The sequence below is a fragment of the Gorilla gorilla genome, chromosome 16, assembly GCF_029281585.2.
Source record: "Gorilla gorilla gorilla isolate KB3781 chromosome 16, NHGRI_mGorGor1-v2.1_pri, whole genome shotgun sequence".
In the NCBI taxonomy this organism is placed as follows: domain Eukaryota; kingdom Metazoa; phylum Chordata; class Mammalia; order Primates; family Hominidae; genus Gorilla; species Gorilla gorilla.
The window spans coordinates 74,764,454-74,787,500 of NC_073240.2; the positions used below are offsets into that span (position 1 = coordinate 74,764,454).

The 23,047-nt window shown below is 47.0% G+C and overlaps 1 protein-coding gene, 1 long non-coding RNA gene and 1 pseudogene across 8 annotated transcripts in view; 1 reads left to right on the forward strand and 2 right to left on the reverse strand.

Moving 5' to 3' along the window:
• Positions 1-6,778, reverse strand: part of LOC129526890 (protein capicua homolog) — a 110,848-nt pseudogene extending 104,070 nt beyond the window's left edge.
• A 43-nt stretch (positions 6,779-6,821) lies between these two features.
• LOC109023400 (uncharacterized) lies at positions 6,822-9,379 on the reverse strand. The gene is made up of 3 exons (XR_002002777.4): positions 9,167-9,379; positions 7,815-7,975; positions 6,822-6,988 (listed from the first exon to the last, which is right to left on the reverse strand). It is a non-coding gene; the product is annotated as an uncharacterized lncRNA (long non-coding RNA).
• Positions 9,380-9,427: 48 nt separating this feature from the next.
• The window catches only part of TBC1D21 (TBC1 domain family member 21), a 17,709-nt gene continuing 4,089 nt past the window's right edge, over positions 9,428-23,047 (forward strand). Inside the window, exons 1-8 of one of the 7 annotated variants that reach the window (XM_055363734.1) lie at positions 9,428-9,633; positions 17,235-17,342; positions 17,480-17,583; positions 19,987-20,081; positions 20,617-20,727; positions 20,839-20,939; positions 21,914-22,010; positions 22,353-22,453. In XM_055363734.1, coding sequence (XP_055219709.1) covers positions 9,574-9,633; positions 17,235-17,342; positions 17,480-17,583; positions 19,987-20,081; positions 20,617-20,727; positions 20,839-20,939; positions 21,914-22,010; positions 22,353-22,453 — 777 coding nt within the window. In that variant the 5' untranslated portion in view covers positions 9,428-9,573. The remainder of the gene's footprint in view (positions 9,634-17,234; positions 17,343-17,479; positions 17,584-19,986; positions 20,082-20,616; positions 20,728-20,838; positions 20,940-21,913; positions 22,011-22,352; positions 22,454-23,047) is intronic. The other 6 variants (XM_055363736.2, XM_055363732.2, XM_055363737.1 and 3 more) reach the window with 6 other exon arrangements.

Consider the following 23,047-nt stretch of genomic DNA (forward strand, 5'->3'; position numbering starts at 1 on the left):
GTTTCTATATTTCACTTGAAGTGGTAAAATAGTAACTCTAGATAGACCATGAAGAATTAGGCATTTGTATTATAATCCCTAGAATAACCACTTAAAAAATACAAAAAGATATAGTAAAAAAGGCAACAGAGAAAGAAAAATGGAATGCTAAAACAATATTCAAATAATCCAAAAGAAGACAGAAAAGGGGAAACAAAGAAATAAAAGATTTGGGACAAACCAAAACCAAACAATAAAATGGTAGACCTAAATCCAACCATATCAACGAATGTATTAAGTATAAATGGTTTAAACATATCAATTAAAAGACAGAGATAGTCAAATTAGATTTTTTTTAAATAAGACCAACTCTATGCTATATATAAGAAACTCACATTAAATATGATACAGATAGGTTAAAAATTAAATGATTTTTAAAACTACCATGAAACTTTTTTTAGAAAGCTGGAATGGCTATATTAATTTAAAGCAAACTAGACTTCTAAAGAAGGAAATTTATCAGAGATTAAGAGGAATATTACACAATGAAAAAAGGATTAATTCATCTAGAAGTTGTCACAATCCTCAGTGTATATGTATCCAACAATAGAGCTTCAAAACACATGAAGCAAAAAATTGAGAGAAGTAAAAGGAGAAATAAACAAACCCAGTTATACTTGGAGACTTTAACAAAACTCATCTTTCACTAACTGATGGAAAAGTAGACAGAAAATCAGTGAGGACATAGAAGACCTGAACAACACTACCAATGAACTTGATCTAATTGATATTTGTAGAACACTTCACCCCCAACAGCAGAATGCACATTCGTTTCAAGTTGCCCCAATATAGACCATATTCTATAGGTCATAAAACAAACCTTAACAAACTTAAAAGAATTGAAATCATGCAAAGTATGTTCTCTGATTGTAATGAAGTCAAATGAAATGAACAAAAGAGAGATATCTGGAAAATCTCTCAAATACTGGAAATTAAGCCATACATAAAAAATTCATGGGCTAAAGAAAGGTGAGGTTGAGGAGCTGGGATGCTAGCCCGGGAAGTTTGCCCATGCTCTTAACCAGTAGGCCACATGGCCTCTCAAGGTTTTTCGGAGCCTTGAATGCCCGGCTAAGGACTTTGAAATTTGCACTTATTCAATGGATAAGCATTTAAGGATTTTCACATATAAGACAAAGCACTATTTGCAAACAGATGGAGTTGGGTATAGTTCGTGAAGGGGCAGGAGAAGGGGCAAGACAAATCTGTTCTGCCCCACCAGGGAGGCAAAGTGAAATTAAAGATTTGGATTTTTCAAGATTTTTTAAAGAAGACATTTTTGAAACAGAGCCCATCCCTCCTTTTTCACAGAGGTTATTTCCATAGTCTTTTTGGGTTGTACATATGTTACATGAGCTGGCAGCTCTAGAGGGAGGAGCCTATCTCTACCATCAGACAGGGGCTTTCAGACAAAGGCCATGTAACCCTGCAATAATGGGGGTTTCCCAAGAGATAATTAGCTTGTGGCTCTAGACAAGTTGCTTAACCTCTCTATGCCTCAGTTTCTCATCTGTATGATGGGGATGATATCAGTTCCTACTGACTGGTCCCTGGCCTTGGGCTAAGCTGCCTGGAAAAAAGGCTAGAAAGGAGTTTGAACTCCTGGCTTCTGGTAGCTGCAGTGGGACCCTAGCTGGAAGGTAGGTGGGAAGGTGTCTCTCTAGTTTGCAGTAAGGCTTGGAGGAAGGTCTCAGCATGACAAGAAGTGGGACTCCTACCTCCAGGGACCCCAAGTGGGAGCAGGGTAGGGCATATTAAATATCCTCTGCAGAGACTTTGATCAACAGCCATGACAGGGAGGGTTTCTGTTCTCTTTGAAGCAGCAAAAAGATCAATCCTCCTTCTTATCTCAGACCCTTTGCACAGTGGCATCACGTGCTCCTGCAACCACTGAGGCTGCTACTCTCTCAAAGACCGGAACAGAGGAGGCAAAGCCCAACCCAGCCCTATCTCCTCCCCGCCGTCTCCCTGCCTCCCTGTACCCCTCCATCCCAGGGATAAACAGAATCTGCCACTTTCTAGCCTTCATTTGGCCCAGCCCCAGAAGGAAAGAGGAGGAAAACAAAAGAATACCTATGCACTAGGAAATAAGACCTTCCAGGGCTCCTTCATCAAACTTTAGCCAACCTGGGCACTCCTTCTCTTTTCCTCAAAATCTGGCTTTTAAAACATCGCCTTTTGCTGCGATCTAAAGATAACCGGGATAGGAGGCAGGAGACTGGATTCTAGTTACAGGTATTCCTTTGATTTGCTGTGTGACTTTAAGTAAGCTGCTGCCCCTCTCTGGAGCTTAATTTCTCACCTATGAAGCAAAGTTGCTGCAAATGTTTTTCAGGACTCAATTTAAAACTCTGTAGTCAAAACCAGGCTGTGGCCAGGGCCAGATTTCCGTGTGTGTTCAGGTTGTAGAATTGTCTTTCTCAGATCCTCTCACAAAGGAATTGCCCCCATAACCTTGACCTCACTGACTCCTTCCTATCTTGGCCAAATGTTTTTCTACACAATCTATTAGTGGAAAGAGCTGCTTGGCTAGTGGAGCAGCATCTTGAGTCTGCAGGCTCTGCCCATGAGGGGCAGGAACAATTCCCATCAGTGCTGCCTCCAGCTTGTTCAATGACTGAAGACAGCAGAGGAGAGGGTTTGCAGGGTCACTCTGCCTTTGAAAGGCTGGGAGAAGAAGAGAATAGGGCATGGGGCAGGATAGGGAGGAGTTGAGGTGGGAATAAGGGGTTGTGGGAGAAATGTCCTGGACCTCCTGCCTCTGGGTGTTGTGTGTTTATGACCATACCAGCCTGGTGAGTTTGGGTAGGGGTCAGGGGTTTACCCCATGCGAGTATAGCGCCTCCCCATTTCATTGGGTGAATGAAAGTTTCAGACACAGAGGAAGTAAGATCCTCCACCTGTCTCCTGCCCCCTAGAGGAGGTCCCAAAGACAAAGGGCAAAGGCCGCAGGAGTCCTGCTCCTCCAAGCCAACCCAGTGAGCTGATGCTGCTTCCAGGCATCAGGCTTTGGAGAGCTCAGTAATAAGCTTCCTGTATCTGGTCTCCAGTATACTGACAGGTCTACTGTCTGGCCAGATCCAGGCCCCAGTCAGAGTCTCCCAGGGTGTAGAGGACGGAATAGCTCCAGAAGAGGGAAAAAATGAGGAATGAAGTGAGAAAGAAGTAATTCCAGTCTCCCTGCTTCTGCCCAACACTGGAACGCACCAGGCCAGATCTGAACCTCTTCTCTGCCTCTAGGACTGGGGGTGTCAGTGTAGATCTCCATCCTCCTGCTTTTCCTCCCCCAGCCCCAGCTTCGTGTGTCCCTTCCATCACTCCAGGCCCCTGGGGTCTCCTGCTCTGCCCTCATGAACCCTGACCCCTAATAAGTCCCCAGGGTCAGCCCTTTGCCCACTGCCCAGCCCTCTCGGTGGCCCCCAGCTTGGGATCTCTCCAGGGAAGGGAATCATCTGTGAATTGCTGCCATGACTGGCAAGGCCCAGGGGTGCCATTCCTGGCATCCTGCCCAGGTATTTGGACCTACAGGGTGGGTGTATTTGTGTGTGTGCACAAATGTTCATACTTCAGAGAGCAAGTTTTGCATAGAAGTGAGGTGCCCAGATTGATTTCATGCTGTTTTGGGGGAAACGTGTAAGTGTGGGCATGTTGCAGCATGATATAGATGTGTTTGTATGCACATTACGTGGGGCTATTTGTGTTTCTGTGGATCTGAATATGTTGGAAAGTGAATATTGAAGCATGTGGTCCTGCATTTTGTGGGAGCTTGTGTACTCCTGAATTTCAGGGGTTTCGTGTATAGTTTGCAGAGTGATATGTGTGCCCATGGGCAATGTGTGCTAGGTACCTGTGAGCTCTTGAGTATCTTTACCACTTTCCCTTTGCCTGGAGGAACTTCTTGCTGGCTCCTGCCTCCCTGCCTCCCTGCCTCCTCTACATTGGAGGGAGAGCTGGACCCTTGGTCAAATAGCCCATCTGAGGTCAAGAGTCAGCAGCAAACTTAGTGCCCCTGTGGTCCTTGCTGTCTGACCCATGTAGCAACCGCAGGCAAGTGGGGGTGGGGGATGCTGATTGCAGCTGGAGAATCCCAGGAGCAAGCATCTTGAGGAGTTCAAGGTTAGCCTTCTTGTGCTCTGAAACAAATGATAACACAAAAAACTGCTGTTTACTGAATGCTTGAGTATACTAGATACTAGATACTGTGCAAAGCACTTTGCAGACATTATTTAAACCACACAATAATTTTACAAAGCACCCCTTTTTACAGATAAGGAAAATGAGTCTGGGAAACTAAATGACTTAACCTGGGTCAAATAACGAGTAAGTTATAAGACTAGGATCTGAACCCAAGTCTGTTTGACTCTAAAACTCATGATTCTCTCTCCCTATTCTGTTCTACAGATTATGCTAGAAAGAGGGGAGAGCGGAGGAGCCCCTCTTCTCCAAAACCCACACTTACCAAACAGATCTGTTTGGCTTGTTAGAGGTGAGCCTTCATTTCACAGAAGGACCTCAACTTTATACCCATAGATTTAAGATCTGGAACTCCCTGACGGAGAGAATGGAAAGGAGAGGTGGGCGGAGGAAAATAACCAGAGAAGGCCTCCTGGAGCTGTTGGAGAGAAACATCGCAAGCTTTGGTGGGGGAGGGAATTGGATTTACAGACCTTGGTCTGCCCCTGGTGTCCTGGAGCCCAGTTGCTTGTTGTGTGAGGTTCCCATGGCTCGCTCCTGTGGCTTCCCTGGGAAGACTGCTGTGTGGTCACCCTCAGGATGAGGACGCTGGGGAAACAACTCATCAAGGTGAGACGGTCAGAGGCAACCCTGCACATGCACAGCTACTCTAGTGCCCACTGGGAGACTCTGCTCATTCTCTTCACTCCCAGATTTAAGTTGCAGGGAAAATGCATTATTTTTTCATTAAAAATTTATTTTGGAATGGATAGCCTTCAGAGATGTAATTAGCCACGTTATTTCTCTCCATTAGCAGTCCCTGGCATTTGCTGGAGTTTCTTGTCCTTTTTCCTCTCCATTTCACTCTTTCCATCATCTTTATAATCTAGGTTGCAATACTTCCCCACCCCCACCTCCAACCAGCACCACATAGTCTGTTTTTAGACTGAATAACTATTTTAAAACCTGGAAAGGGAGTTATAGCAAACTCCCCCCCCCCCTCCCCACTGGGCTGTAGGATTACAGTCCCCTGAGCCAGCTAGGAGCTCCACAATGCCCACCACTGCCAACAGGAAGGGGGAGGCAGCTCCACGTGACACTGTGACGGCCTGGCTAGTGGCAAACCTAGGCAGAGCTAGGAAGGTTGTTGGCTCCCCATGTTCTGGCTGGATGATCCCAGGTAAGTTACTTAACCTTTCTGAGCTTCTGTTGACTTCATAGTGTTCCAGGCTGGCACTCACTTAGGTAAAGCACTTCACCGGAGGTATATAGCAAGTGCCCAGTAAAAGGCAGCTGTGGTGGGGAGGTCCACAGGCAAGAGGGAGACGTGGGGACTAAATGAACAGGAGACATGGGTAGCAGGAAAGGCATAGCCTGGGCTTGGTGAGTCAGAGCTACCTGCTTTGGTGGTGACCCAGGAGCCTGGGCTGGGGGACAGGTGACAGGTAGAACCATGAGGAAGACCCCTCACGGAGCAGGACTGGGTGGAAAGGGTGGTCAGGAGCTCCGCCTCAGCTGCCCATGGCTGAGTGTCCCTCTTTTGTCCAGAGTTGCTCCTATGGGTTATTTCTGGAATGCAAGAGAGCTACCTAGGAGGTGGGCTCCCCAAGACCTTAGAGATGGCCCAAAGCGCAGTAACTCCTTAGCCCTCCAACTAGGTTAGGGGATTTCTAGGGTGGCTGGGCTGGTTATTGCTCTGGGGAATCCAACTACCTTGGTGCTCAGAAGGGAGCTGTCTCTACCACTCCCCGTCCCTGCTATCCTCACGCTAGTGACACATGACGTGCAGCCATCTCCAGCATTGTCAGAAATGCCATGCTCCATGGAGTTGAGGGCAGAAAGCCTGAAGCCAAAAATCTAAACTTACCCTGGTCCCCCACATAGAGGGGTAAAGAGAAAAGTGCAGCTTTGGCATGGAAGATCTTTGGCGTTTTGCAATGAAATAAAATCAGAATGCGTGTGATTTCTATCAAGATCTAGAGTGGCGCAGACTGAGACAGTCATGGGTAGGTATCCTTTGAAGGGGTTGATACTTGTTAACAGGGATACAGTTGCATGGCGTTTCACAAAGTTGTGACTTGTTGCATTGACGTGAAGGGAACTGGAGTGAACCTGCTTTTTAATACTGGCCTTACCTGCTTTTATAGTAATCCTGGTCCCCTAGGTCCCCAGAGACATGCAGAGAAGTGGAAATTGGCTCAGAGGGTCTTTGAACTTGTACATGGATGTCACTACAAGCCTCATGGAAGCAGGCAGCATTTTGACGCGAGTCTAGTTCACAGAAGTAAATTTTCATAGTGATTTTTGTGGACAAGTCCTAGGCATTAGTAATAATACTGGTGATGCTGAAGATAATAATAACTACCACGCATTGGGTGCCTCCTGTGCTCCAGGGCCATGCTTCAATTACCCTTCAGTTCTGTAAAGCACTACCATCCTCATGGCACATGTGGAGATGCCGAGACTCGGGCAGGGTAGAGAAGAGTTGCACTGTGTGGAGGATGGCAAACAGCACAACAATGCCTGCCACCAGGAGCAGCAGAACCAGGATGTCAGCCCACTCCATGGTTTATAGGTGTCGCCACGAAAGACACGACTCGCACAGGCACTAGATGGAACAACATTTTACTCACACAGAGAAGAGACAGAGTAAGATCAGCTGCAATCATGGGTTCAGTCCCGCATGGCCAGGGGTCTCCTGCTACAGCAGACACAAGGTGATGGTCTGCACACACCCCTCTTGTGCAGCAGCGGGTGGACCCTGTTTCCTCCCCACCTGGAACAGATATAACAGTGGGGTTGGCCAGGTGCCTGCCACATGACGCACAAGCTTAAGCAGAACAAAGAGTACACGCTGAGTCTGAAACAGGAAAAAGATATTCCCACATAAGGTGATAAGCCCAGCACAAGCTATGAGAGCTCCTTATCTGTTGGTAAGGAAGTGCTTTTGGCTCAAGGCCACTTGTATGGGGCTGAGCAGAGGTTAAAAAACCACATGCATGAGACTGCCTTTCTCAACCTAGGTCATATCATTGATGTGCAGCAGAGCCAGGATTTGAACCGGGTCTTTTTGGCACCAAAGCCTATGAGCTTTCTCATTGACGAGAGGTCTTCCCCAGGCCACTCCAAGTCTCCTTTCCCTCCTCACACCAGCCACATCAGCTAATGGACAGCCAGATTCAGCAGAGAAAAATGGACCGAGTGGGTTTCTCCCTCCTTGGACTTCTTTAATGCAAACACCTAAAATAATATTTTCCCTGAAGAATCCTCATGTATAGAAGTTTAAAGCAGAAAGCTGGATTCCCATCAGAGATGAGAAAATGCATAACAGAAAAGCAATATATGGGAATCTAAGGCACTTGGGCAATTATGTAAATAAATGGACATGGTAAGGATCATTCAGCCCTGGAAAAAAATGGACACATGTAATTCCCTTTCAGAATCTGAAAAAAGAAGAAAGAGGGATGGAATAAAAGCCCTTTTTGCTTCAGTTACAAAGTCCTGCAGTTCTGTTTGAATATTAAGCCTCCATGTGGTTGCTATGGGGCTTTTGTAATATGACTAAACTGTATTGGCTCATTTGGGGAAGGGTTATCACCTACAATTCACAGATAGGATGCCAGAGGTTAAAAGAAGTTCAGTAGTTGATCTATGTTCACCATGTTCATTTTAGAAGCCAGGTTGAATTGAGCCCTCAGATGTTTCCAATTCCCGACCGGATCCTCATCTTCTCAAGGAACAATTGCAGTGAATCCTCAGTTGCCTACGTGGTTAATGTGGAAGAACAGAGACATAGATAATCCTAAATGATGTCTATGTCTCTTGCTCTAAACATTTGCTTTGGAAACTTCTTGCAGACCTTAGAATGAAGCCACCCTAATGTGCAAGGGGCCCCATCCTTACTCCACACCTTCCCTACTCAACGTTGCCCACCTCCCACTCCATGAAGACCTAGGGGCAGTAGATTAAAGGGAAGAGGCTCTTAACTCTCTCCTAGGTTGAGCTAGGGTAGTGGGTAGAGGAGAGAGGCAGATAATAAGGCATTTTGATTTAAAAGGCCTTCTGCAGTGCTGCAGGCAAGCAGAACAGAAACAGTAAATGAGACAATGAATTGTGTCCGTGGAAGACTCCATATGGACAGTGATTCATTATGTTAATAAGGAGATGAAAGCCAGAGGTTGACTGTATTCTGATTTCATGTCTGGGGCATCTGTAGCTCAGAAGTGGGGAGCACCCAAATTTGAGGTCAGAGTCCAAATTCCAACTCCCAGCTCCTGATTCCAATTTGGTTGGTCAAATTACTATCATCTCCTAATGACTAAGGATGCTTTAGAGCCAGATGGGACCTGAGTAGAAGTGCAAGCAATGCTTAAGGTGGAGAACAGTGATGCTGGAGCCAAGCAGAGCCAACTCCTTGGGTCCATGCAACAAATATTGAGCACCTACCAAGTGCCCAGTGATGGCAGAACTGGCATTGGGAGAGGGAACCACAGAGGAATCTGTTGTTGACCCTGGCCTAAAGGAACTCAGGGTAGGAGGTGATATGGGGCATGCACAAGTCTCTGTCATACATACAGAGAGGGAAGTAAGATGAGGTCTAAGACAGCTTCATTTATTCTCCCATTCAATTAAATCATTAACTCAGCTACTCAGGCACGATCGTAAGTGCTCCGGATAAAAAGCTAAACAAAACTGATCTCCACCCCAGAAGCTACCATTCCAATGCTGAAGCTGAGTCACCCCAGGAGGCATATCAAAACACATTCCCCAGCCCCCCAGGCCCCAGCACTGACATACTGATTCTGAATCTTTATAACTGGTACCCAAGACATCTGAAGCCTGGTTTCTAGTTATTCTCCAACTTTGGGCACTGGTCTGGTGGAATAGGGAGGGAGTCCAGCTAAGAGAGTCCAGAGGAAGAGTCAGAGATAGAGAGCAAGGCTTCATGGCCCACCTCTCCCTGGAAGCCCTCCTTGACCAGCACAGCCCACACTGATCCCCATGTCCTCTGAATCCAACCTCTGCTGCATGTTCTGCAGTTTTGCATTGTTCTGTTTGTTGTTGTTTTTTGTTTTTCTTTCTTTCTTTCTTTTCTTTTTTTTTTTTTTCAAAACTAGCAGGTTTAATCTCTCTTCTCCTGCTTGTGTCTCATCTCTAAAGGTGGGTGTTCCCGTGTTCCAGGTCATTGTGATGAGGGTTCCAGGGGACTTGTGACACACTGCTGGCCGGCTCTGCTCAAGTGTGGGAGGTCAGGAGCAGCCAGTTCCTCCTGGGAATGCAACCCATCTCCGAAAAGGATTAAGCATCACTAGGGCTCCAAGTGAGTTCTGATCAGAGGCTGTTCGGAAGACAGCAGGGGCCATGACCACCCTCTCTCCTGAAAACAGCCTCTCTGCCAGACTGTCAGCCTCCTTCATCCTGGTGCGTGTTCTTTGTCAGCTCTGAGTGCCTCCCTCCCCAGCATCTGGTTGGCACTGGGACCATTTTCCCCTGCTGGGTGGGAAAAGCTAGAACCCTGAGCTAACATAGAAGGTGGAGCAAGGGCGGTTGTACCTTACTCTTACCATCAGCCCAAGGACAGGACTGAGACATCCAAGCCCCCTTTCACCTTCTTTCCAAGCCAGCAAAACCTTCTCCACATATGTGCTATTCTAACTTTATTGAGTTGTAGGTTTGCAGGTGCGTCCCTGAAGATGCTGATAGATTTTCATCGGCGCTTTTTGCCAACAATTTTGGTATACTGCCACCAGGTGGCAGTAATGCTTTTGTTAGTAGGTAGTTCTAAACCCAGTTTACAAGATACAGCTATTTGTTAGAAGTCAGCTTCAGTCATAAAAATTTTCCACACGGTATTTTTTCAAAATCATAACTAAGTACAATAATTTTAGCCAATCTTAAGTCTCATTAATCATAGTGATTAAGAGAGTGATACATAAAAATGCAAAATGGACACTCCTCTCCATGAGTTTTAAATGTTACTGCTTTATGGCAAATTATCACCAGGACTTGCTTTAAATTTTCTTTATATCTTTCTCATTTCTCTGAGCTTAGAGAAGGCTAATAAAATAAACTGTCACATAGCATTTATTATGTACGATGAATGTTCTAAATGCTTTATTTATAGTCATTCATTCTCATCACAACTCTATGAAGTGAATAATGCTGTTGTCTTCCTTTTATAAATGAGAACATGGAGCCACAGAGACTTTGTCACTTGCCTACAGTCACACAGTTTGTTAAGTGGCAGAAGTTGTATTTCGACCCAGACAGGTGGGGTGCAAAACTCAGTATTCTCAAAGTGTGGCATCCAAACCTGCAGCATTAGCACCAACTGGGAACTTGTAAGAATGCAGACTCTTGGGCCCCAGATCTTCTGAACAAGAAACTGGAGACGAAACCCAGAGATCTGTGTTTTTTGTAACTCATCCCTCCAGGGCACTGTGATGCACAATTAGCTTTGTGAACCACTGTTTTAAACCATTTTCTTCATCATGGTGCTGTACTGATGATACACCCTCCACACCTGGGTTGGTAATAATTGCTAAAGTGGGGACCCCCTGTTACGGTTGGGAGTATATCTTGTCCTTAGGTGAACTGGAGTAGAAAAGAGAACCTGTCCAGGTGCAGTGGCTCACGCCTGTAATCCCAGTACTTTGGGAGGCCGAAGCGGGCAGATCACCTGAGGTCGCGAGTTCAAGACCACCCTGGCCAATATGGCGAAACCCCGTCTCTACTAAAAAATACAAAAAATTAGCCAGGCGTGGTAGTGAGTCCCTGTAATCCCAGCTACTTAAGAGACTGAAGCAGGAGAATCACTTGAACCAGGGAGGTGGAGGTTGCAGTGAGCCGAGATCGCGCCACTGCACTCCAGCCTGGGTGACAGAGTGAGACGCCATCAAAAAAAAAAAAAAAAAAGAAGAAGAAGAAGAAAGAAGGAAGGAAAGAGGGAAGGAGGGAAGAAGGGAAGGAAGGAAGGGAGGGAGGGAGGGAGAGAGGGAAACTTAAGCAAAGTCAACGACCTTCCCTGGGCTTTATTGGAGGTTCTGTGGCTATGAGTATTCAGAGAAACTTGGCATTAAAACCCTCATAAAAAGTTTTTCTTGTCCTCCAAAGGCTTTCTTATTTTACTGAAAATATGGGAGAAAACCCCTAACCCAATGATGCAGTGGGGAGAGGAGATTTATGCCTGAAGCCAAGGCCTCTAGCAGCAGGAAACTTTTAGAGGGACTGAGCCACTTAGGGCTCCCACTTCTGGTCGCCTTCCCCAGGGGAAGAATGGCCAAGGCTTCCTCATGTTTGCTGATGTAGAACTTTAACCTGCCTAGATACACCCTGAAGGTGGGAGATTTCCATAGCTGCTCTATCTAGCAGTACGCTTCCCAGGACACTAGGAAAGGCACCACTGCAGAGCTGGAGGGTATCCAGCCCCTCGCAAACTGCATACTTCCCCTCCCGGATTACCAGGTCATTATACCCAGTGTATGGAAAAGGGTGTTATTAGGTTGGTTGAGCAAAGAACAGAGGAATGTGGGAAGACAAAGGTTGATTTGAGAAGCCACTGTGTTGACAATCTCTGTTACATTAAAGGAGCCCAGATACACATTCTCTGATTTCTAGCATAGGCAGGTAGGTGGTGTGCATGTAGAGAGAGGGCTTCTAAGCGACATTTCCCCCTTTGCCTTCTGCGGGTCAACAGCCTTCTTGTTCTGGTCCTTGGCTTGCTAGCAAGTGTCTGAGATAGTCTTGTGGGTAGCCTATAGTTTGCTGAAGTTTGGAGAGATACACGGAACTGGTGGGTGTAGAGAAATGGAGTTTCCCAGAAGGAATAAGCAGTGACTTTTTTTGTGTTTTTTTTTTGTTTTTGTTTTTGTTTTTGTTTTTTGAGACGGAGTCTTGCTCTGTCACCCAGGCTGGAGTGCAGTGGTACGATCTCAGCTCACTGCAAGCTCCGCCTCCCGGGTTCACGCCATTCTCCTGCCTCAGCCTCCCAAGTAGCTGGGACTACAGGTGCCCACTACGACACCGGCTAATTTTTGGCTTTTTTTTTTTTGTATTTTTTTTAGTAGAGAAGGGGTTTCACCATGTTGGTCAGGATGGTCTCGATCTCTTGACCTCGTGTTCCACCCGCCTCGGCCTCCCAAAGTGCTGGGATTACAGGAGTGAGCCACCGCGCCCGGCTGAAGCAGTGACTTTTTATAAACAAATTCAACCACGGCAAAGTAGGCAGATGGCCAATTGTTGCAGGTAGAGGTTTAGAAATGCAAATTCTCTGAATACTCAACAGATGTCTTCTTGTGATGTTTCTAATTATTTCTGCCGTATTGCGTTGATGCTGTATCTTTTGTTACGGTGTGCGGTGCATATTACTTTAATTTCAATATTACCTCTCCACTGTGTTTGACTTTTTTTTCATATCTTTGTTCGTCGTTTATTTTTTAATCATTGTAGGGCATTTGATTTTAAGGTATTTCTTTTGTTCACAGCTTGTGTAAGATACATATTTTTTATTTGAGTGGAAAATCCTTGCCTTTTAATTCCTTCCCACTGCCCCTCCCACCCCCAGCATGGCATTAGGGTTAAGCCTCTGACTGTTGCATCAAACAGCTTTGGGTTCAAACTTCAGCTCTGATACTTTCTGTGTGATCTCAGATATGCTAATTAACCCTCCTGTGGTCTCAGTTCCCTGATCTGTAAAACAGTACAAGAACTATACCACTTCATAGATATTTGTGAAGATTAAATGGGTTGATATATATAAAGTGCTTAGAACAGTGTCTGGCACATCATCAATTGCTTTTTAATGTTTACAGCTAATAAGAGAATGAAATGCATTTATTTTCATAATTAATTGCTTTGGGTTTCTATCATTTTTATGCTTTATACTTTTATTAATTCCTTGTTGTTTCCTGTATTGCTTGCTTTTATTTTTTAAAGTGAGTTGGAAGATGTCCTGTTCCTATAAATTCCTAATTTTTAAAGTCAAAAATAAAGCAATTTCTTTTGACTCCATCGTAATATCTAGTAAAGAAATAGAATCTGCAGTTAAAAACTTTCCCACAAAGAAAACTTTAGCCCAGATAGCTTCACTGGTTCTACCAAATATTTTAAAAACAAATAATACCAATTCTATACAAATACTTCCAGAAAACTAAAAAAAAAAAAAGAAACACATCCCTACTCATTCTATGAGGCCAACATTACCCTGATACCAAAATTAGAGATATTACAAGAAAAGAAACTCACAGGCAAATGATTCTTGTGAACATGGATGCAAAAATTCTAAATAAAATTTTAGCAAATAGAATCCAACAATGTATAAAAAGCATAGTACATCATCACCAAGTGGGGCTTATCCCAGGAATGTGAGGCTTACTTACCATTCAAAAGTACTCAATATAATTTACCATACTAACAAACTCAAAAAAAGAAAAGCCATATGACCATTTCAACAGATGCAGAACATTATTTGATGAAATCCAACATCCATTCCTAATTAGAAACTCTCAGCATGCTAGAACTGGAAGGGACTGTCTTCAACCTGATAAAAGGCATCTGCAGAAAGCCTAGAGTTCACATCATACTGAACTGTGAAAGCCTGAATGCTGCTCCTCTAAGATGAGGAACAAAGCAAGAATGTCTTCTCTCACCACGTTTATTCAACATTGCACTTGAGTTCTAGCCAGTGCAGTAAAACAAGAAAAAATAAATAAAAGGTATTCATACTTGAAAGGAAGAAGTTAAACTGCCTTTACTCACAGATGAACATGCTCATCTATGTCAGAGTTGGCAAATTTTTTCTGCAAAGGTCACAAAAGAATTTTTGGCTTTATGTCCATGCAGTCTCTGTTGCAACTACTCAACTCTGCCATCATAGCATGAAAACAGCCACAGACAAAAATGAGTGGGTGTGGCTGTATCCTAATAAAACTTTATTTAGAAAAACAGATTGGAGGCCACATTTGACCCATGGATCATAATTTGCTGACCCCTGGTCTATGTCAAAAATCCCATGGAATCCACAAGAAAGCCACTACGACTACTAAGTGAGTTTTACTAGGTCGCAGGAATACAAGATTGATATATAAAAGTACATTGTATTTCTATTAGAAATTTAAATTTTAAAATGATACTTTTTACAGTAGCATCTGAAATATGAAATACTTATGGATAAACTTGACAAAATATATGAATGACCTAGACACTGAAAACTACAAGACACTGCTGAGAGAAATTTTAAAAGACCTACATAAACAGAGAAATATATTGTGTTCACGGGTCAGAGGACTCAATAGTGTCATCAATTCTCCCAAACTGGCTTACAGATTCAATGCAGTCTCCACCAAAATCACAGCTGCCTTTATTATAGAAATGGACAAATTGACTAAAATCCTTATGGAAATGCATTTCTAAAGTTAAAGCATTTCCTTTTATAGTTAAGGATCCCGGGACACAGCCCAGCTTTGCCTGTTCCCTTCTGCTTCCTGCCACATTGCATGCTGAGTGTTGCAGTTTCTGAATGAGTGTAGGTTGGGAGAACATGATGACAATCAGAGGGGCAGAAAGCTTGCTCTGATGAGTGGCAGTGTCTATGCAGGTGGGGAACACATCAGGGCAGACCCTGCTTCCCAGGGTCAGGCCCACACCGAGATTTGTAACTTCTTGGCCCATGTGTCCTATTTTGGTTCAGATGACAGGGCATACATGAGTTATTAAAAATGTGTTTCTCAATCCATTTCCATCAAATATACAGTTAGTGGAAATTATTCCAATTTTGAGCCTGTAGGCTCTTATTTTCAGTTAACAATGCTGCTTTGCCTTCATTTATTTATTTATCTATTTATTTGAGAAGGAGCCTTGCTCTGTCACCCAGGCTGGAGTGCAGTGCCATGATCTTGGCTCACTGCAAACTCCGCCTCCCAGGTTCAAGCGATTCTTCTGCTTCAGCCTCCTGAGTAGCTGGGATTACAGGCGCCTCGCCACCACACCCGGCTAATTTTTGTATTTTTTTTTTTTTTTAGTAGATATGGGGTTTTATCATGTTGGCCAGGCTGGTCTCGAACTCCTGACCTCAAGTGATCTGCCAGCTTGGGCCTTCCAAAGTGCTGGGATTACAGGCGTGAGCCACCATTCCTGGCCTGTTTTGCCTTCTAATACTTTACTACTCATGTGGTCTGTGGACTAGCAGCATCACCTGTTACTCAGGAGCTTGTTAGAAATGCTCATCTTGGGCCCCACCCCAAACCCTCTGAATCAAATCTGCACCTGCAGAAGATCCTTAAGTGACTTGTATGCAAATTTAATTTTGAGTCACATATTCAGATGTATACTAATGGGAAGTTGGGAGTGTGTATATTTACATGTTTACTCAGCTCTGTCCATCAGCACATCTTTATGTCTGCAATGTGGCATTTCAAGATATTCTTCTCTCCAGCGGAAGAGAATACCCCAAGAAGAAAGGAATCTTTTCTTATTCCAACAGGAACCCTCACTCCTGTTGTTGTTGTTGTTGTTGTTGTTGTTGTTAGAGATATTATTATTATTATATGCTCTGTTGCCCAGGCTGGAGTGCAGTGGTGAGATCTCAGCTGACTGCAACCTCTGCCTACCAGGTTCACGTAGTTCTCCTGCCTCAGCCTCCCAAGTAGCTGGGATTACCGGCATGTGCCACCATGCCTAGCTAATCTTTGTATTTTTAGTAGAGACAGGGTTTCACCATGTTGCCCCAGGCTGGTCTCGAACTGACCTCAAGTGATCCACCTGCCTTGGCCTTCCAAAGTGCTGGGATTACAAGCGTGAGCCACTGCACCTGACCCTAGTTATTATTTTATAAGCGTTTTGAATTACTTTGCATGCAGTGCGCTCACCTCTCTCCAACACATACACACACACATGTTCACATACACATAGCACACAGATATATACCACACACACACACACACACCCTTATCAAAAGCAGAAACTATCTCTCATAATGAACCATTTTACATTTCCAGGAAAGGTAAAGTGGAGCTCATAACTGTGTCTAATTAATGCTTATTTTATATTTTCCTGTGATCAAAGCAGTGTACATTATTATAGAAATTTTTAAAAATACAAGAAAGGCCAGGTGCGGTGACTAACGCCTGTAGTCCCAGCACTTTGGGAGGCTGAGGCAGGTGGATCACCTGAGGCCAAGAGATCAAGACCATCCTGGCCGACATGGTGAAACCCCCTCTCTACTAAAAATACAAAAATTAGTTGGGTGTGGTGGCACGTGCCTATAGTCCCAGCTACTCAGGAAGCTGAGGCAGGAGAATCGCTTGAACCTGGGAGGCAGAGGTTGCAGTGAGCCGAGATCCACCACTGCACTCCAGCCTGGCGACAGAGTAAGACTCCGTCTCAAAAAATGGGGAAAAATACAAGAAAAAGGATAAAAAGTACTTACTTCCTATCACTCAGAGATAATCACTGCTGTTTTTAGTGGGGGAGAGGAACTTTTTTGTATTTTCTCAGTCTTTTTCTAACAACTTTATAGTAGTCAATGCATTATATATTAGAGTTTATGTGGGGTATTATTATAATATATAACGGACACAATACATAGAGAGGTATTACTCTGAGTGCCATAGTTTTACTATAGAGTATAGTACATAGAGAAAATGCTAGATATACAATTCTGTATTCTGCTTTTTTCTGTTAACATTTGTATTTTTTCTGATTATTATTCATTCCTAGTAAACAATATTTATATGCCTCAAAATATTCCATTAAGCACATAAACCACAGTTTACTTAACTACCCCCTTATTGCAGAACATTTAGAGTGCTTGCATTTTTCATGTTGGTGAGTAATGTGCTTGAAAATTATTGTGCATACAGGATTTTTTCTATATATTTTCAGTAATGTCCTCAAGATAGATTTCCGAAGTAAGTCAGGCTGTGCGCTTTGATTCATATTGCAAAGTCCAGAACATATTATTTAAAATCACACTTAAAAGCCGAAGCCTTCTAACATAAGGCGGAACTGGTTGCTGCTTTTGCCAGGTGAAGAGAAAACCACCCATTGACAAGACAGAATGGGACAGCTTCTTTGATGAGAATGGCCACTTGGCCAAATCACGGGACTTCATTTGTGTTAACATCCTGGAAAGGGTGGGTCCCCAAGCTACCCTTGGCCTTGCCCTGGAACTGGGAGCATGGATGGGCAGCGGGCAGGTGTGGCGTTGGATGAAGCCCTTTTGGTAGGCATCGATAGAGCCCATGACCCCCACCTCCCACCCCCACCCCAGGGTCTGCACCCCTTCGTGAGGACTGAAGCCTGGAAATTCCTCACGGGCTACTTCTCATGGCAGAGTTCCCAGGATGAGCGGCTCACGGTGGACAGCATGAGGAGGTAGAACACTCCAGACCCTGCTGGGACAGGAGGGGGGCCTGCGGGTGGCAGGTGCTGCCTCCCCAGCCTGCAGACTATCTTCTGCCCCCATGCAACTTCTCATTCCGAGAGGAACCCCATGCCTCCTGACCCAGGCACAGCACACAGGAGGTGCGGCCAGTTCGTGCCAGTGCCTTCTCTCCCTGAGCTCCATTTACCAGCCCATCAACTGCCAGGCATGGGCTTGGTCCCAGCCATTCCTCTTACCCCTGGGCCCCAAGTCCCATCCTTCCCTATGGCCTATGCATTCTCCCTCTGAAGCAGCCCTTGAACAGAGTCTGCCACCCTCTTCCCTGGGTGCCACCCCAACTCCACCTCCTCCCTGCCCCCCATGGCTGAGCTGCCTCCTGGGTCTAGTCTCCCCACTCCCTGCCTGTGCCCAGTGTTTCCTCCCAGTGCCCAGGGGGAAGGTACAAAACCCAGTATGGGCTGCCTGTGTCCTTAGATGAAACACTCCCAGTGGTGTAACTGGTAACGTTTCAAATAGCACATCTTCTCTTCCAAAAACTTCCTGATCCTAGCTCCACATCGCCCACTATCCCAGAGCCTGACATTCCAACCACACTGACAGCCTCACTGACTCCTCATCTGCCCACTCCTGCCCCAGCACAGACCACGTTTGCACTCCCCTCTGTCCTTGGTTCACCCTTTCTCCTCCCTCCGCAACGGCTTTCTATCATCTGCCTATCAGTAGCCCACCCTTCCTTCAAGGCCCAGATCCCACAGTATACCTCCTCCAAGCAGCCCTCCCAGATCTCCCAAGGGAGCCAGGGATGAGGCACTTTGTTTCAGTAGATAACACACCATCTTTGAACTTGGACCATCTTGGATTTGGAAACCGGGTTCAAATTTCAGCACTCTGATTTACACCCTGGGTGAACTTATCCATGAACTTCAGTGCTGAAGTCTCAGTCTCCTCCTCTATAAAATGTGTGTAACAATCTATTTCACAGAGTGGTTGTGGGGGCTCAATCAGATAATACAGGTAAGGCACCTTGCACAGGGGAGGAATCAGTAGCTTTTAGGATTTTGATGGGAATCCTCCCTCCCTGAAGCCGGAGGCCCTTGACTTGCACTTCCATGACCCTGGGCACTTGGTCCCACAGTAGTGAGACTGGAGCCTGTGTCTTTCCTCCCAGGTTGAATGCAAACAAGGGCAGAGGCTGCAGCCAGTTTGCCTTTGTCTTGGGCCCTCTCCTGACCTTGCCTGTCCATGGGAGGGCTCCGTACACACTGGCTGAGTCAGACTGACTCCACTGCTGAAAATCTTCCCATCAGAGGAACGGACTCCTTTGGATTGTGGCTGCATGACTGTGTAGCCTGGGCTGGACTCACCTGTCTGCGAGCCTGAAGCAGGGGCTAGGCCCAGCCCCAAGGGAGCATCCAGACAGAATGTGGAAAAGATTCACATGTCAGGGCCAGCCAGAGTGACCCGGGGTGGAATGGGGGTGTGAGGGCTGGGCTAGGGAGCTCAGAGAGGCTCAGGAGCTCTGACAAGAGCCCACCTGTGTTCATTTCCTGAGGCTGCCTTAGCAAGTACCACAAACTGGGTGGCTTCCGACAACAGAAACCTGTCTTCTCACAGTTCTGGAGCCGGAAGCCCAAAATCAAGGTGTTGGCTCCTTCCAAAGGCTCTAGGGTAGAACCCTTCCTTACCTCCCAGCTTCTGTGGCTCCTGGTGTTCCTCGGCTGGTGGCTGCCTCACTCCATTCCCTGTCCCCATGGTGGTGAGAGCTTCTGCTCTCTGCATGTTATAAGAACACATGTCACTGGATTTGGGGTCCACCTGGAAAGTCTTAAGGATCTCGTCTGGAGATCCTTGACTTAGTCACATCTACAAAGACTCTTTTCCCCCACATGGTTACATTCACAGGTCCTAGGGGTTAGGACATGGATATGTCTTTTTGGAGGCCACCATGCAGCCAGCAATACCAACTAATCGTATTCTAATAAAGAGGACAAAACACCGCCTCACTCAGCACTTCCAATTCTGAGGCACAGGTGCCAGTATTATGCCCATTCTACAGATGGAGAAACTGAGGCTTAGAGATGGAAAATCGTGTCCCCAAGACTTGTCCCCAGTGGCAGACACCCCGTTATTAAGGTGTAGAGCCAGGATTCAGGTGCAGCGTTTGGAGTACAGAGCCCAAGAAGTTAAACTGTCTCTGTTCTGCACTCCAGGTGCATGTTGGAGGACAGTTAGGGTGGCACAGGTTGAGATGAGGGACAGCATCACAGGTAGGGTGCATGGCTGGGCGAGGGTGCTGCCCTGGATCTGCCTGGGACCTGGTAGCTGCAGCTGCTCATTCTCCACTTATCAGAAGGGGAAAGCCACCTTGTTCAGCCTCAGTTCTGTTCTCACAGGAAGAACTACAAGGCCTTATGCCAAATGTATGAGAAGATTCAGCCCCTTCTGGAAAACCTGCACCAGAACTTCACAGAGACTCGCAATAACATTGGTGAGCAAAGTGGGGTGGAGAGGGCTGGGCAGAGAGAGGGCTTGAAGCCAACCCTGCCCCCTTCTCAGCCACTTCCAGGGAGGGATGGCTCCAGGATCCTGGGAGTTGCTTTGACTTGTGCCTGGAGTTTCGCCAGCTGAACCTTGGTTAATCCACCCCACCAGTCTCTCCTGGGTGGCCCTAGATGCCCCATACCATGTTTTCCTGGGCGCATGATGTTCCTGCTGCCTGGTCTTCCTCTCTCCTTTCTTTGGCTTTGAATGGGGTTGGATTTGAACTGGACGGAGAGGAAGGGTAGGGGAGGACATTCCTGGCCGAGGGTACGGCCTCGTCAAAGGGTTGGAGGTGGGAAGAAACACAGACAGCTCAGGGTGTGGTGAGGAACTGAGCCTGGCAGGGGCTGATGTACCTTTCACAGCTCCCTCTCCCTCCAGGATGTCCTAGGGCCTGCCCATTGGGGTAGGGGAAGAAATTCACCCATAGACCTGCTGGATGTGATCTGGTGCCACCCACTTGCCCCTTGCTTCCAACCTAGCACGTGACATTCAGAAAATCTATGACAAAGACCCCCTGGGCAACGTCCTCATCGACAAGAAGAGGCTAGAGAAGATCCTGCTCCTGAGTTACGTCTGCAACACGCAGGCAGGTGAGCCTCAGCCTCCCCTTGTCAATGCCCTCCCGGGACCTGGCCCAACCTAAGCCAAGGGTCCAGGCTCTCCTACCCAGCCCCTCCTCCCCAACCCCCTCTTCGCCACAGAGTACCAGCAGGGCTTCCATGAGATGACGATGCTCTTCCAGCTGATGGTGGAGCACGACCACGAGACCTTCTGGCTTTTCCAGTTCTTCCTGCAGAAAACGGTGAGGGCAAGGCCTGAGCTCAGGGATGCCCCTCCCCAACCCCCCATTACTCCCCAAACAACTCTTTGAGGATGGGCAGGCATTGGCCACCCCAGCCACTCCTTCCAGCCTTCTGGGTCTCAGAGGAGCCTGGGAGGGTGACGCTAAACCCAGTGGTTCAAAGTAGTGGTAGTGGGGAGGCACTGAAGTGGAGAAGGGGGATGGAGCAAAGCTCTGGGTCCACCTCTCAACAAACCTTGAAAGAGCATGGCTGGCCAGGCCCAGGGAAGGTGCCCTCTCCTGGCATTTTCTTCCCCAAGCACGGTTCTCCTCCCTCCTCGCTGCTTCTTCCTCAATGGCTCCCTGTGGCCTCCAGAATAAAATCCAATAACCTTAGCTAGTCATTCAGGGCTGTTCCCTTCACAAAACCTGAATTCCAGGCACACCAGGGGACTCAGTAGTCCCCAGGGGCTCCCTCACTGTCCAAGTTGAGGGGTTTTGAAGGTGCAGCTCCCTGGAACACCTCCCTGGAAAGCCTTTCCTCATGATCTGTGAGAGCCTGCCCAGAACCCTCCCTCATCCCTCCCTCCACCCCACCATCCCTGCACATGTGCTTGCTGCCCTTCCCTTGTCCCAGTTGGCTCTGCCCCAACAGTATTGTGTGAGGGAAGAACTGGGCAACTGCGCTCACTAGACTGTGAGCCACAGTTGAGAATCTCTACTACACACACACACACACACACACACACACACACAACACAGCCACCCAGAGGTGTACAACATATACAGACAAACTTGTATACACAGATCACAGTCACAGACATAGATATGTATGCACATACTCACACACACACACTCAGACTCACAGAGACATGGGCCCAGCGCACAGACAGACACACAGAGCCTCCAGAAGTGAAGCTGGGGGAAGCAGAGTTGACTCTTCCGGTGCCTTGAAGCCAAGGAGGACCCAGTCTGTCTCCCACCATCGTGTGCAGGAACACAGCTGTGTCATCAACATTGGCGTGGCCAAGAACCTAGACATGCTCAGCACCCTGATCACCTTCCTGGACCCCGTGTTTGCTGAGCACCTAAGTGAGTGGTTCCCACCTCCTGCCACCTCACGCACCCCCCAGGGTAGGCATGGGAAGGGGGCTGGGACCCAACTGTCAGTCCCTAATCATGGGGAGGCTGGAGAGCAGCAGAGTCATTTGATTGCTTCTCCAGGCCCTGGGAAGAGGGTTATCTGGATGGGGTTGGAGCCTGGACAGTTGAAAGTTGACTCTAAACCATCTCCCAGGGCAGCTGGAAAAGGGGCAGCAGGCTTTTTGTATTTCCCAAGTGTTTTGCAGGCTCTGTAGTTTGGCCTCATCTGCATGTGTTTGCTGCATCATATGTGTTTTCCCCTGACCACAGCCTCACCTTCTCTCCCCACAGAAGGGAAGGGTGCAGGGGCTGTGCAGTCCCTCTTCCCCTGGTTCTGCTTCTGCTTCCAGCATGCCTTCAAGTCCTTCGATGATGTCTGGAGGCTCTGGGAGGTGAGGTGTCCAGCTAGGGATCATCAGGCTGGGCTCCACCCCTCAGGCAGAGTGGAAGCTGCAAGTCTTCCTTGCCTCCCCCTTTCTTCCTGGCTTGGATGGAGTTCAGTATCTCGGGGTTTTGTTAGGTCAGCAACCCTGCTCCCACCTTGCTGGAGGAAGCTGGAGCATCACTTTGTCCATATGTTCATTTAACACAAAGGACCCACTGACTGTGCCTTCTGCTGGCAGTTGACACAGGAGGGCCCTATGGCCTGTGCAGTGGGAGCCTGGGCCTGCAGCTCCACTTCCCTGCTGCCCTGCCCAGGTGGCCTCCCCACGCTTTCACTTCCCCAGATGTCCCCCCAACCCTGGCCTTCCCCTTCCCCAGAGTGCTGCTCCTGTGGAACTCTCTCACAGAAGGTGGGTCCCTAAGGGCACCTGTAGTCCTGTGACCACAATCCTCAGGGCCATCAGCAAATGAACCCTCTGAGGAATGCCACCCCCCACCCATCACTGCCCTGCCCATGGCCACCGCTGCCTGCAGTGTCCAGCCCAACCATCCACCTGGCATGTAGGGCCCCACAGATCTATTCCCACCTGCCTCTTGGCTGG